Source organism: Ictidomys tridecemlineatus, chromosome 1 (genome assembly GCF_052094955.1).
Source record: "Ictidomys tridecemlineatus isolate mIctTri1 chromosome 1, mIctTri1.hap1, whole genome shotgun sequence".
Taxonomy (NCBI): domain Eukaryota; kingdom Metazoa; phylum Chordata; class Mammalia; order Rodentia; family Sciuridae; genus Ictidomys; species Ictidomys tridecemlineatus.
The window spans coordinates 160,489,096-160,504,195 of record NC_135477.1 but is presented as its reverse complement, the minus strand read 5'-3'; the positions used below and the strand labels follow the sequence as shown (position 1 = coordinate 160,504,195).

At 48.0% G+C, this 15,100-nt stretch overlaps 1 protein-coding gene across 7 annotated transcripts in view; it reads right to left on the bottom strand.

Annotated features, from left to right (window-relative positions):
* The window catches only part of P4ha2 (prolyl 4-hydroxylase subunit alpha 2), a 32,367-nt gene extending 17,773 nt beyond the window's left edge, over positions 1 to 14,594 (bottom strand). For 2 of the 7 annotated variants that reach the window (XM_013363104.4, XM_013363102.4), the window contains exons 1-6: positions 14,470 to 14,590; positions 13,783 to 13,911; positions 5,110 to 5,209; positions 4,356 to 4,452; positions 3,840 to 3,991; positions 1,197 to 1,334 (exon numbers count right to left, since the gene is read on the bottom strand). In XM_013363104.4, the coding sequence (XP_013218558.1) occupies positions 1,197 to 1,334; positions 3,840 to 3,991; positions 4,356 to 4,452; positions 5,110 to 5,209; positions 13,783 to 13,785 (490 nt within the window). In that variant the 5' untranslated portion in view covers positions 13,786 to 13,911; positions 14,470 to 14,590. The other 5 variants (XM_013363103.4, XM_021733595.3, XM_021733596.3 and 2 more) reach the window with 5 other exon arrangements.
* Positions 14,595 to 15,100: the final 506 nt, after the last annotated feature.

The following is a 15,100-nucleotide window of genomic DNA, read 5'->3' as shown; positions in this document are numbered from 1 at the left end:
GTCAGAGTGTAGCTCCCTCTTCCCATCAACCTATCGCACAGCTACAGAGCAAACAGACCCTGCAGGTGCCCTGAGCTGCATTCTATCTTGGATCTCATGGTATAGCTTGGTTCAAAACCTGACTGAGGCAGAAATAAGAAGTTCACATCCCCTCCTGTTACCTCATCAGACCCAAGGCCCCAGGCCACACCTAGCCAGTAACAGAAACCCTAAAAAGGGAGAAAGATTCCACACACTATGGATCTGTTTGTATCTTCTCTGGTGTCCCACAAATGAGATTCACTCAAGGTCTAATGAGATACAATGGAATCCCTAGGTTTATTGTTCTTGAAAAGCTCTCCAAACCCAGCTTATCTTCTTACAAACACTTACATTGAGGAAGTCAGTGGAGAAGGAACTGGTTTTAAAAAGAAAGAACAAATGACCAGAGAGGCCAAAAGAGAAGAAGCCAATATCAGTATCCCAGAATTCAAAGGAGGGGAGAATATCAGGCAGAATGAGGCAACCAATGCACCTAACATTGCTGAAAAGTTAAAGAATATCATGCCTGAAATGTCTGTTGGCTTTACCAGCCCCAGAGGGTTGACGGACAGCAGGCACAAAGGCACAGTGGGGTCAGGAGTACAGAGGAACTAGAAGTGGAGAAAGAGTGTGAATCGCTCTATCCAGTAGCCAACCAAGAAGGGAGAGGAGACTGACCACAGCAGAGACCAAATAGTCTTGTACCCTGAAGGAGGAGTTCGGGAATGAGCAAGAATAGAGCATCTGTATGAGCTCAAGGAGAGACCCCAGACAGGTGAGGACAGAATGAAAAGGAGCAGAGACTTAACTGAGGGGACATAGGAGAGAGGGCAGAGTTCAGAGATCAGCCTTGTTGGGGAGATAGGAGGGTGGGAGTTGGAAGCAGGTCTGGCAGTGGATCTGTGGTGCTCTGGGGCAGAGACCAACAGAGTTCCTGACAGCAGCCTCAGCGTTCTCTGAGACACAAGAGGAGAGGGAGGTCCTTGGATAGTGCATGGAAGGAAGTGGCAGGCAGGGGATGCGGGGAAGCAGCTATCACGGGACAGGGGACAAGCACCGAATGGGGATCCAAAACAAGGATCATCAGTAGAGGCAGAGACCGTACACTGCCTCTGCCTTGTCCAGCCAGCAAAGAGACACAAGCAGGACAGGCAAAGCCCAGAGCACTGAGTTACCTGGAAGATCCCCTCTGGAAATCGTGTCTGGGTCCAGCTTGTATGTGTCCTGAAGTCTCATCAAAGCTTTGGCAGCCCCCGACTCATCCTCGTCAGTGGGGAAGAATTGCCGTTGCACTGAGAGGTTGGCAATAAAACCTTCCAAATGAGAGGGAGAACAAGAGGTTGCCTTAGATCCAGGGGCAGAAATGCTCCTGGGATCAGAGAGGCAGCCACTAGTAGGTCTCTGGCTAGTGGATTTCTGCTGCTTGCCTCTGAGACTACTGGTAGGCTCAGTGGTGATGTACTTGCTCAGCATGTGTGAGAGCTCAAGGAGAGATGCCAGCACTAGGGGATGTGGGAGGAAGAGTTTGCCCTTCCACCAGGAAGGCCTCCCAGACTGCTCTAGTCCATGGGACTTCTTTCTTACTCCTCACTGTCCTACCACCTGTGCTGCTCATTTGGAACTGAACAGAAATAGCTGGTACAGTGGTTAACAGTAGGGAGTCTACAAGTCAAGCTTTGAGCTCTCTGATCTCGGTGGCCAAGACCACAGCCTGGAGCCAGGAAAAGCCTCTGACCACTGAAGTGCCCCCACAGAGACTTTCCCCAGTTATATAGCAAGAGAGGCATCTCCTGAAATCCCAGGACTCCCGGCTGATTCAGGCCTTCAGTTCCATCTGTGAGGTAAGAATTGGGAGGGGAAACCCCAAGGAATTCCTCCCCTGGCCCCTTCCCAAGAGCAGCAGCACACACTGCAACCCACTCTCAGAACGGGCTCAAATACTCATTTCTAGCCAAGCCTGGGGATTCAGAGGTCAAGAAGCTGCTACCCTGTCTTCCTTCTGGCTTCATGGTCAGGGACTCTGAAGAGTTCAGAATCCAGGAAATAGAAAAACATGCCTCCTTGAAAAAGCCACAGACAGTGTCAGCATGCCCCCCTCAGTTCAGGGGCAAGAACTCCATGTCAGGATGAAAACAACCTGTTGATCTCTGGGCTGTTTGGTATCCTTCTAGGTAATTTTAAAGTTTCCCCGATGAGATGCAGAGGGGAGGGTGTGGAGTACAAGGTCAGTGAGCAGTGATCTTCTGAGCAGGCTCAGTCTCCTGCTGTGCAGGCAGAACAGACCGTTCCCAGCTACAGGCCTAGGAGGCGGGGTCTGGGAAAGGCAGGCGGGGCTTCTGGAGGCAGTGAGCTCACTGGGCACAAGGCCAGCCTGGCTGAGCTCACCAATCCCTCCCTGGAGGCCACCCTGCCCCCAGCCAAGCCCGACCCAGTCTGGCCACGTGAGCTGAAATGTCTCAGCCGGAGAGACAGCTAGTCTGAAGTTAACCAGCACTCCCAACTCCAAAGAAAAGAGACAGGGCCTGAGCCCGAGGCTGGGAGTCCATGAGGCCGCCTCCAGGCTCACCACCACCATCACTTCATTTTGACAGGAAAGTGTCAGAGCACGGTAAATTCTACTCTAGAAAAAACTTTTCAAAAAAGTCATACTGGGGGGTGGCGGGGGGAGTCATACTCTGACCTGTAAATACCATTTCTAAGAATTTATTCTAGAAAAATAATCAGAGTTAGACACCAAAATGTATATGAAAGATTGCTGATAATTATAATTTGGAAATAGGCCCATTTCCCATGACTTTCCCAGTTTTACAGTATAACAGTATGACAAATTGTGATCCAGCTATTAAAATCATGTTGCATAAAAACTTTTAATAGCGGGGCTGGGGATGTGGCTCAAGCGGTAGCGCGCTCGCCTGGCATGCGTGCGGCCCGGGTTCGAGCCTCAGCACCACATACCAACAAAGATGTTGTGTCCGCCGAGAACTAAAAAATAAATATTAAAAAAATTCTCTCTCCCCCCTCTTTCACTCTCTCTTTAAAAAAAAAAAAAAAAAAAAACTTTTAATAGCATATAGAAGCTGGGTGCAATGTGCCCACTGTAATCTCAGTTACTAAGGAGGCTGAAGGCAGGAGGATATCAAGTTTGAGGCCAGCCTCAGCAACTCACCAAGACCATCTCAAATAAAACATGAAGGGAAAAAAAAAAAAAAAGAAAGAAAGAAACAGGGGAACTGAGATGTAGCCTAGTGGTATAGTACTTGCCTAGCACATGTGAGGCCCTGGGTTCAATCCCCTAATACTGGAGCGGGTTGGAAGAGACAAGCTGTGAAATTCAGGGACAGGTAAGTATATGCTTATGTCACAAATCCGCCAACAGAAATGTTTTGTTTGTAAAAGACATGAATAGAAAAGAATTCAGATGAAGGCTATGCTCACCACTTGACTCCTTTAGAATTCATTTGTCCCTCAAAGCAAGTGAGTTTTCATCCCCTGGTATACATATGGTTCCTTTAATTAAAAAAAAATGTATGCATATATAGAAAGATCATAATTTTAACAGTGCTTATTACTAGGCAACTGGATTAAGAATTGTAATTTTCTTATGTGACTGTGTTTGTTTTCCTAACTTTTCTATAAAAACATGTATTACTAAAGTATAATTACAGGAAATGTTATTACCAAAAACAAAAAGGCAAAAACTGATTACAGTTACATGTTTTAAAATAAGGACCACCAACTACCAGCACTAAAAGAGAAAGGACAGAGCCATCATCAGCAGGGTCTATATTCTTACATAACATTTGCTCACTGTCCCTCACCTGCCGCTGAGTCCTGCAGGACTAGGTCTTCCAAAGCAGGCCAGTCTGTGTTCAGCCGCTTTACCAGCTTATAGGCATTCACGGGGTGAGCCAAGTAGCCCTCTGGGTCAGCAGCTGACTTGCTGGTCAGGGCTTCCATTTTGTTGGCCCAGCTGTGGAACCAAAGAAAAGGAAGACTAACATCCCCACCCACACAGGTCTTGATCTGTGGTAATTTCCCTGATGAGATCTGTCACCTTTTGTTAAGAGGTAATAAAACATGAATACAGTAACTCCCACAGATACATCTAGCTCCTTAATCTTAATAAGAGCTGGGAACCTTGGTGAAAGTAGAAAGGACTTAAGCAGAAAGGAAAAGACAGAGACTCTTTAACCCATGTGATACTAAAGTATTCAGACCGGTGGGAGAGACCACACCTCTGGAGGGCTTCCTCTTATAGATACCCATACATGGGCTGTGGGGTGGGGCAGGAAGGCTGACTCAAGGTGCATATGGGGCCTTAGGACATTAGACACCTCTTAATCTTGGAGAGCTTGGCTTCCTCCACAAGGATGTACTCCTTCAGAGCCTGTACCAGGTCTTTCTCTGCATAAATCAGGTCAGTCATGTGCCCTGTAGGAGAGAAGTAAGGGCCAATCAGAAATGAAGGAGGGATGTCCAGCCCCCTTCCTTGGGGCATAAAACATCAATTCAGAAGAAGTAAATTTTCTGGGCCAAGGGCGTGTCGAGACTCTCTGGGAACACATGGTCCTGGCCCCAACTCTAGGAGGAGACAGGCAGAAGTGCCAACAGGATGTCTGTGATAAATTCACTGGGATTACTCAAGGAAGAAGGTCCAAATTTCATTCTCCCACTGTTAACCAGCTGGTCATGTCACTGGGAATAGATATCCTAAGGGGTCATCATATGGAAACAAGCTCTGAAACTTCAGGTAAGGAGAAGAGCTGGATTCCCAGGACACAGAGTGCTCACTGCTCAGAACCACTCTTGGCCTGGGAGAAAGTTAGTCAAAAAGGCCAGATAGCATGCATGCAGCCTGCATGTCCCAGGGAAAAGGGCCCATTCAGACAGCTGGATCCAAGGAAATCCAGATCTTTAGGCTCTCAGAGGGGAAAATGGCAACTCTGTAAGCCCCACGATCTCCAGAACTGGTCAAAACCAGTGAATGAGGCCACCCTTCCTTGAATTAGAATACACCTCAGGTAGTGAAATCACCTGGCATTTGAGCCAAGGGATGCCCAGGAAGACAACAGTCCTGTTGCCACATACCAATAGAGGTGAAGAACTCGGCCTGCACGCAGCTCAGGACACCAAACCAGGCCATCAGCAGTGTGGACACCTGGAGTTTCATGGTCAGAGAGGGAAGCATCTGCAAGGCATTCAGGGACATTCATTAGATCAAAATGGGCTTAAAGACAAGGATAGTTAATTGCTAGGACCAATAGATTGCCAGTGAAAAAGAGCAACTTAGGTTGAAAGACACATACATATGTACACACATACACACACACTCAAATGTGCCAAAATCCTGGCGCAGCAAAAGAAAGCTAAGAAAGAGATTTGGGATCACCACAGGGTGTGGAAGCACTGACATGTGCTCAATTCTGGACCCTACTCTGGCAAGCCATTTGCCCTGGGGAAAGGCTCCATCCTCTCAACTCCTGGAAACCACTAGCAACATGAGAAGGCTGAATCAAGGTGAGGGGACAGTCACCTCTGGTTCCAATCATCTGACAGTCCAAGATTCTGGTCTACCCCTTCTTATTTCACAGACTGTTTCTATTTTACCTTCCAACACATGTACCATGATAATGCCAGATTCTGGTGACCTAGTCCTTGCCCATAAGATGGTGACATTATGAAAAGACAACATCAGAGAACTTGATATGATATGTTCTAGGGAACCCAGCCCAAACTGAGGTGTAGAGCAGATGGTCAGCCAGAAGAATCATCAAACTGACCCCGGCCAGTCAGGGGAGTGACATCCAGGATAGACACTGCTCTTCCTATAGTGAGGCTCCTCAGCAGATGCCATCCTCACTGGCCAGTCACCGTTCATTCACAAATATTTACTGACCATACAGAGATGCCAGGCACTGAGCTAGGCACTCAGAATACAAAAATGAATTAGCCACCCATAGCCAAACTCTTGAGCTAGACAGTTGACACAGGGAAGAAGCCAGCTCCTCATCAGTCTAGAAATAGTCAGACACCGCTCTGAGGGAGGCAGGCACCACCTGGGGCAAGCCTCACTGGCAGTGGACCCATATACACAAGAGAAGCTTCAGACATCATCTCCCAGCTCAGCAACGCAGCCCAGGACGTGCTGGAGGACCACCACCCATCGGAGCCCCTACTCTGCCAATTCTTCTCTTTTGGATCCACTTCAGCCAAGTCTCACTGGAATGCTCAAATGGAAATTTACTGAGAAAATAAAGGAAAAATAAAGGCTTCTCCCCAGAATAAAAGTCTTAACTGAAAGTTAAGCTCCAAGTCTGAGCTGCCTAATGCCAGTTCACCAATTTTTGCCTGCCATGGTTGCTTAGATACACAGTCACACTCTCCATTCCTCATCTTACCCTTTCAGAAGAAATTTCAATCCACTGTGGTTCCAGGTTAGGCTCACAGAAGGGCCCAGCCCCAAACAGGTTCCTCTAACCTTATCTAAGAAGATAGCTTAAGTGCATGGGCCCAAGTGTCCAGCCCAGCAGGGCTGCAGAGCTGACAGCATGCCCGTCACAGTCTAGTTGCTGGGGGCTCAGAGACAGACAGGATAATTATCTTTCCTCAAGCCAGGATGTGCTGTAGGGAAGGGAGTAGTAGGCTAAGGAGTATATTATGAGTCAAGGCATCAAAACAAAGCAAGAAGATGAGTAGGTGTGGGCCAGGTGCTCCCAGTTCCAGCCTGGTCTGCTCCCAGGCCTCCCCAACTGTCTTCTCCATTTCAGGATTCCAGAAGGCCTCTCTGGTTGCTTCTGCAAACCCATTAACTTAAAAGGGCATATGTCTATTCTTTGTACCTCAGAAGGCTTGACTACCTCAGGAGAGCACCTTCTGTGTATGTGTAGGAAAAACTCAAAGCCAGGAGGATCTGTGAACAGTAGGGGGACCAGCTTTGGGGCGGGGGTGATGGGAGAACAAGGTCCAGGCAGGAGATCAGACTAGACATGGCTGGAAGTGGGGGCCCCCACCCTTCTCTCCAGGTGTATCACCATTTTCAGTTGCATACATCTGCAGAGCTCAGACAAAAAAATTTATGGGAAGAGGGAGTCTCTCCATGCCTTTCAAATTATCCAGCTGACACCATCCATGAGCACCTAATAGCACTTACGGTAAAGCAGCCAGGTTTCTTTATTACATGAATACCAGCTGTCCTTTCTCTGGAATGTGCTGTGTGGCTTAGATTGAGCCCATCCACGAATCCTGGCCTGGAGGCAGAGCCTCAAAGAATCACAAATAAGTTTGGGGAAATTAAGAGTCGCAGTCTCACTCTGGCAGGAGAGGGGGATGATGACTCTGCTGGCCCAAACAGCTAGACACCCCCAAGCAGCTCCCAGACTGCCACATCCATACTGCCATCCCAAGCAGGGGCATCTTGCAACCCCATCCTATTTCTCCTGATCCTGGGCCTCTCTACTCAGAAGGCTTTGTACAAAGGTTATTTAATTAGCATGAAGTTGGGAGGAGGAAGCATTCAAAAGGGACTGTGCCCCACAATGTGCAAAAGGTCAACCCTTACTCTCTCTTATACCCTTAACTTGCAAAGAACATGCAAGTACGTGTACCTGCCTAGTTCCAAACAATGTCCAATGCTGCCAAAAGCCCTTCCAGGAACCTTCAGAAATCCACACAGAATAAGTTTGATGATGTGGCCAAATCCCCTTTTATGAAAAGCAAAGTTGCACCAAGCCCAAACAGAAAACCATTGTTGAGTTTTACCTGAGCTGCACCCTAGAGCTTAGAATAATGTATCTCCTAGAAGTCACCCCACAAATAACTCTTCACCATATGCTTGTTCAATTTAGGAAACAACAACATAAAATTTTAGATTTCTTCCATTGAGTGAATTGTTACAGAGTATACAGAATGCCTACTGTATGCATATCAATGCAGAGAGAACAAAGCACTGTGAAAAAGCAGGCCCCAAACAAAGTATACTACATGATTTCACTTTTGTAAGAAAAAACTACTGCATGTAGTATATATGCAAGAGAGGCATGATCTAGTTGCATCTCAGTGAAGTAATTTTATTTTTCCTTTTATGCTTATTTGTTTTCCTAATCTTTTTATAAGGAATTATATAGGAATTTTTAAAATTTTTTCTATAATATGCTTAAATATAAAAGAAACAAAGCAGGGCCTTCTCAAATGAACTCTAAAGGGGTCTTGGCAGCCCTACAGTTTGGACCCCACCGGGAGGTCCTGTGAAGCCTGCCAACACCCCAGTGACAGTAATTCACCCACCAGGCAACTGGCACTATTTCTAAGCACAGGGAAATTCCAAGACATACAACCAGAGGTCCTACCAAGACTGCTCTTTGGAAAGAACATTTACAACCTGGCCAAATGACCATGAAAAGATGTTTCCAGCTGCAAACCAGCAGCGTCCTTAGCTTCTCCCCTTACCTCATCAAGCAGGATCCTCTGCCAAGCTCCCAGCTGCAACCCAAACCCAACAGCTTGAGTTTTAACAATGTACTTAACAGCCTAGAGACAGAACATGGATTTACTGAGAATAGAAAGGTCTTGCTTGGCACTGGATAAAATTCTGCCTGTTTTCTGTGAAGTAGCAAAACCTCCCTGAACAGGGGTCCTTGACCCCCTATCCCTCCCATGGCCCTCCCTCCTGGTGCTGTGACCAACTCCAGGATGGCAGAGATGAAAGGAATTAAATGCTCAATCTAGGAGGAGCTGCACGGAGCTACGGGAGGTCCCACTATAGAACACATGAATGAACATTCAGGCCCAAAAGCTGCTGTCACTGCCACTACAGGAAAGGCACCCAAGTGTTCTCTGATGTTACATCTCAACCATCATCTGAGCCCTTACCAACACAGCTACAGCCATGCTGGCCCTAACCTTCTCTGACCTCTCTCTCCACATCTCATCTGGCTTCCCTCCCAACTCTATTCTACAAAGTAGTCAGCATGGCTTACTGAATCCCTTCCTTTGGCTTCCACTGCCAGCAGGACAAAGTCTGAAGTCCTTAACCCAAAGGGCCCCATAACTCTGTGTGACCTGGCCCTGCTGTCCTTTCCAGCCCATCTCACCATGCCAGGTTTCATATCTTCATCAATTATTCCATGTGAAAAATATTTCTTTTACCAAAAACCTAATGAAGCCTGGATCTGTGCTCAAAGTAGTCAAGTGTTCTCTTGAACCTCATCATCCCTCACTCCACATTTAAGAAGCCATATAAGACTATCACTGAGGGAACTCCCTGGGCTCTTATTTTTGATCCCCAGTAGAGAAAAGGAGGCACAATGGACCCTGCAAAACTGGATGAGGGTGCATGTGTCAGATAATATGTATCTGTTGCTACACCTTCTCCATCCAGTGCATGAAAACATTGATTTCCACTTCCCTACTTGGGTACCATCAAAACCACAAAATCTCCTGCTTCAGTAATTAGGCCATGAAGTAGCAAGGAGATCATTAAAATCAACATGCAAATACCAAGTTGGGTTTTCAGTTAGGGTCTTGGCAGAGACTTGGCAGTCTAGATTATCTTAATTCATAAGAAGGATCTACGGGAGGATGAAATTCACACATCACCATATTGGATGCATCCTACACACAGTCTCATACTCTTTTGGTCTCACCCATGTTCTAGGCCCTGAACCACTTGTTTGGCCTTAACCTAGTCAAAGTGACTATATTGACCTATGCCAGAATTTCTGGTTCCTCCTACTATCTCCATACTGATCTCTCCAATGGCTACAGAAGGGCCCTCCTGAGGAGGGAGGGAAAGTTAGTGGCTCACAAGGCAGTTCTGACCAATGATGTATAGAAGACAAGAGAAGTTCAGCCCATAAATTCTCTCTAGGCCTTTTACAAGAAACTGTTCTGAGGCATAGAGTTTCTATAGAGCCTGCACAGAGAGGTCCTGAATGGGTGAACAACAAGTAGATCTTCATGCAGAGTGGCCACCTTGCTAAAGCACCACCCTGTATTTGCTTCCTATTCTTCTCTACCTCTTTTTTCTCTTCCCATGTCTTGGCTGCCCTGCAATAACAGACTTTCCAATAAAGCATTAAGCACTTAAGCTCTTCCTCAGGCTGTTTTCTGGGAACGTAGTCTAAGGTAACCACAATTTATGTTTCCAAAAATCTTTCATTTCTACCATCTAATTCTCACTAAAATCTTGTAAGCTAAATAATCATCTCCATTCCAGATGGAGTAATCCCCCCTTGTCCATGGAGGATACAGTCCAAGACCCCCAGTGGAGGCCTGAAACCACAGGAAATAAATATCAAATCTTGCATATGCTGTTTTTTCCCCATACGTATGTACCTATGATAATATTTAGCTTATTAATTAGGCACAGTAAGAGATTACTGTTAAAAAAACAAATAACAAAATAGATTATAACATTATAAAAAATTGCCAGCATCGCTGCTCTTTCACTTTGGGCCATTATTAATAAAAAACAATAAGGGTTAACTTGAACATAAACATTGCAATACCATTAACAGTCAATCTAATAACCAAAATGGCTACAAAGTGACAAGTGGGTAGCATATACAGCATGGATACACTGGACAAAGGACTGATTCTTGTCCTGGACAGAACATGCAGGATGGCACAAGATTTCATCATGCTAATCAGAAGGGTTCACAACTTAAAAATTACAAATTATTTATTTCTGTAATTTTCTATTTAATATTTTCAGATTGTGGTTGACCATGTATAGCTGAAACTGTGGCAAATAAAATTGTGGGTAAGGAGGGAAACTACTGTATAAGATAGATACAAAAGATTGATAAGTGAAGCCAAGAGGGCTTCCTCCACATTTGACATCTGACAGAAAATCAATGTCAGAACCAAGCCCAAGCCCCAAACACACTTTTTACTACAGACAGCTGCCATCCAATCTTACTCAGGAATATGAGTTACCTTAGAACACAGGGGCCTTCCAAAGAGGGAAGCAACACTTTGCTCTAGCAAAGCATGCCTGCCCAGGCTAAGGACTTTATCATGGATTACCCAAAAGGTTCACAAAAGCAGGTTCAAGACATCTCTGGCTGGATCTCACCAGAAGGAGAGCAATGCGGACCCAGAAAACAGCAACACAGTTCCCTGAGTTCAGGTGAGTATTACTCCTACCTCCAGACATTACAGCACTCACATGTAACCAAGCAGCCCACCTCAAGGCAAGGCAGTTCAGTCCAATGAGCAGGTACTCTGGGGTCGGGCAGACCCAGAGTTAAATCCCAACTCCATCACTGCTTTCTGGCTTTATGACCTTGTGTAAGTCACAGCCTTCTGTAAACCTCAGTGTCCCCATCTATATGATACTAGGACCTATATTTCACATGGCTATTGTGATGACTGAATGAGATGATGGATATCAGCAAGCACCAGGCATAATTTATGTCAATTATCAGCAAGAGGAGCACCAGAGAAAAATCAGTGGAACGGAAATAGTCAGCTGCCCTGCATAAGTCAATTGATTATCTGAGTGAGGAAGAAGGTCCAGACCAGAGGTCAATGAAAAGGCATGAAACAAGAACAAAGCAGAAACTGGGCACTTTCCATGTCCCAGGAGTGCCAGAAGACTTACAGGAGAGACTAGGGTCATGCAGTACACTGCCCATCAGGGATAATCCTGGAATTAGCCAATCCCTGGTTCTAAACCTCACCAACGAAATTTCTCTAACAAAAGACAGGGACCTGGAGCAATACTCTAGGGTCTCATGTACTTCTGTGCCTCTGACCTGCTCACTTCAGGGTTCTACAAGTACCAGGTCTTGGAATCTCTGCCATATCCTCTGTACCAGGTACAGAGCAGGCTACATTCTATTAAGCACTTCTGGAGAGGTCTAGAGCAGAAACTGGCTTCTGACCAGGCTCAGACAGATCCTCTCTGAGCTGGAGAACACTACCTAAACACTTTAATCCTCAGACCTGCAATGACACCAACTGAACAAAACCTCTCTCCTAGGGCTCCAAGAAGTCTAGTTCAGACTTTTCATTCCTCTCTGCTCTTTCTAAGAATAAAAAACTGCCTATCTATCCCTCATTCCCTGTTCCCAGCACAAAACCCACAGACCACAGGATTCATCAGGCCCCTTTGCTCTAGGATAGACTAATGTCCCACCCTCAGGCACTTCAAAAGTCCAAATTGCTAGATTTGAGCGACTATTTCAAAGTTTAACTCTCAGTCCAGTATTCTGCTAGGCTTGCACGTGCCTGTGCTACAACATTTCCTGCCAAACTCCATCTGCATAAAATTAAACTCTTGACAGATCCCAAGAACTAGGGACACACCTACCAGCACTCTGCACACTATCAGCCAGCGTGGCCACAACTCGGCCAAGGCCTTGCGTCCAGCCTCAGACCCTCCCAAGGATGTGGGAGGGCAGAGCTAAAAAGGGAGACTTTCTCAGGAAATGAGAAGACCCTATATTTTCTCACCCCACTCATTCCTCAGAGTTGCACGTACCCAGTGTGTGAGTGATGAGCAGTCCTCCTGGCATGTGCCCAGATACCAGCACGAAACAACAATCTGAGACAGATTATGAGTTCCCCATAGGCAAGAATAGTGCCTTGGCCACCTCATCTCCTTCATTCCAGCCCCAGGCACACTTTAGGCAGAAGCCAAGGACGGATGCAGGAGATACTTAAGAAATGAATAGAGAGCAGCTATGGCTGGTCTAAACCAGTGGCAAAGTGAGCGCTCTATCAGGCATCCCACTTCAGAGCCTATGACAGGGCAGAAGAGCCTATCATAAACCTCAATTTCAGTATGACAGCATCTCTGGGATAAGGCCTCAGCCAACTCCATCCTTGCTATGTGGCCTCAATGTCTGGGCCATAGAGTGGACATGCTTGGCACTGTGAGAATAAAAAGGTCCTAAAAGAAAAGAATTCAAAAGCCAAAAATCCTGTGAACCATGAGAAGCAAAAAAGAGAAGCTGGCCCCTGAGGCACAACACCACAGTGAGAGACTGCACCCTGGATGCTTCAAGGGCAATTTAAAGCCAAAGCCAAAGGGAATCTTGGTCCATTTAACAGAGAACTAAATCTCAGATGTGTTGTCTCAGATGTGATACAAGTTGCAAATAAGCAGCAGCTGGCAAAAGCATCCTATAAATTCTCAGGTGGGCAATGGATCTGTGCAAAGTCTGGGACATTTGAGAATGTGCTAAGCTACAAAGTAATGTCCATCAGTCTTGCTCTTAGAGTCCTTCAGGATCTCCTGTAAGAGAGCTGGGGCTGTTGGGTCCCCATGAAGAAGCACAAGCCTTAAGTGTGTTATTCTGTAGTAAAAGACAAGTCTGTCTTGGGAACAACTCTAATGCTCTCCTGAGCAACTTCAATGTGTCAGATTAGAACACAGAAGCCAAGGGCCCACTCTTTCTGCTCAGCTACAGCTAAGACAGGAAGTGCCCTGATCTGTACTCATGTTGCAAGGGTATCCTGGGCACCTAACCCATGCAGGGCACAGTACCTGGCACTGTCCTCTCACTCTAGGCTTTTGTAAATGGAGTCCACAAGCAGCTATTTCCTCAAGTGCCCTTTCCCCATCACCTTGCTTCCACTAGAGTAACACAAGAATGCCCGTGGCCCAAGGCAGCTCCCACTCACACAGGCTTTTCTTCTGTCCAGATTACCCTTTTGCCACACTCCATCTGCTCTGAGTCACCTCCTCAAGGAAGTCTTCTGGCCTGGGGCATCCTGAATACCCACAGTCCACCTTCCTGCTAGCACAGCACTTACCATACTGGGCCTGGACTTTTCCCGCTCTTCCAGTCGTCTGCCTTCTTGGGCTAGCAACTCCTGGCAGCTTCTGGCGCACAGAAGGGTGGTTTGTTGAATTAGTTAGCTAATTACCTCAGGTCTCCGTAACTGCTGGGGGAAAAATTTTATATATACAAACAGATTCCATAGGGATGTCAGAAGGGGAAAGAAGACTTTTTGATCCAACCGATCTAATTAACTGCTCATCTAATTAACAGCACCAAGCTGATCCGGCCCCGCTTAGGAGCGAGGAGAGTGGGCCTCTCCAACACGAAGCAGCCCCTCCCGGGCAGCCGACGCCCCCGTCCCTGCCTCCAACCACTGGCAGCCCCCGGGGTCAGGCCACCCCTTCTCAGGGAGCATGACAGGGCAGGGCGGCCAAGTGCCCCGCCCCGCCCCGCCAGCCACCGAGGGGACCGGCAGGAAGGGCGCCGCTGACCTCACCACCGTGATCTCGGGAAGGGACGCTGGCGGGCCAGGAACCCAGGCGGGTGCAGAAACAAGGCGGAGGGCGCGGGGCTGCGGGCGCCGCTTGCGCAGCGGGCGGCGCGACCCCGGTCTTCAGCCCGTGAGTCCGGCTCTGCGCTGACAGAACCCATCTCCCAAAGACCCCAGCCCGCAGCCGAGAACGAGCCCAACAGCTGATCCCGCAGGCGGCGCGCTCACCTGGACACGCGCCGCTCCCGGCGTTTCCAGAACCTCCTGCGGCGTCGCCCGGCCCGCTCGGCACCTCCTCCCTCCGAGGCTCCGCCTCCTGCCGCGGTCGGGCTCCGCCCTCTTGAGCCTCGGCCACGTCCCCACCTCCCGCCCCCGAGGCCGGGCGGGCCGGGTCCCCTGCCCCCGGCCCTGGATCTTCGCCTGAGGGCGCCATCGCCGGGAAGGCCCCGGCCGCCCGACTGCGCGGTAGCTGGAGCTGGCCTAGCGCCAGGATGGAGCGGGCCGCCCAGCGCCCTTCATGCCGCCCGCAGCTCGCTGCACGTATACCGCTCCTGCCTCCCCTCGGCGGGCTCCCACCTGTGGGACTCGGCCTGTGCCCCTCTGCAGCACTTGGGCGCCTCCAGAAGGGGCGACGACCCCATCCTTGCGTCGGGGATGTCCGGGGAGCATCCCTGGGAGCTTGGCGGACTCCCTGGCTTCAGCTCATCCCCCTTTGCTCAGTTACCCTGCGGAGTACAGGACCCCGTTTGTCTTTTCTATCCTGGTGAGAGTTGGATGTCACGAAAGAGGACAACCAGTGAAGAAGACTTTGAGGAAGGCTAGGAACCTGGGACTAGTTCCTAGAGGGATTTGGACCCCT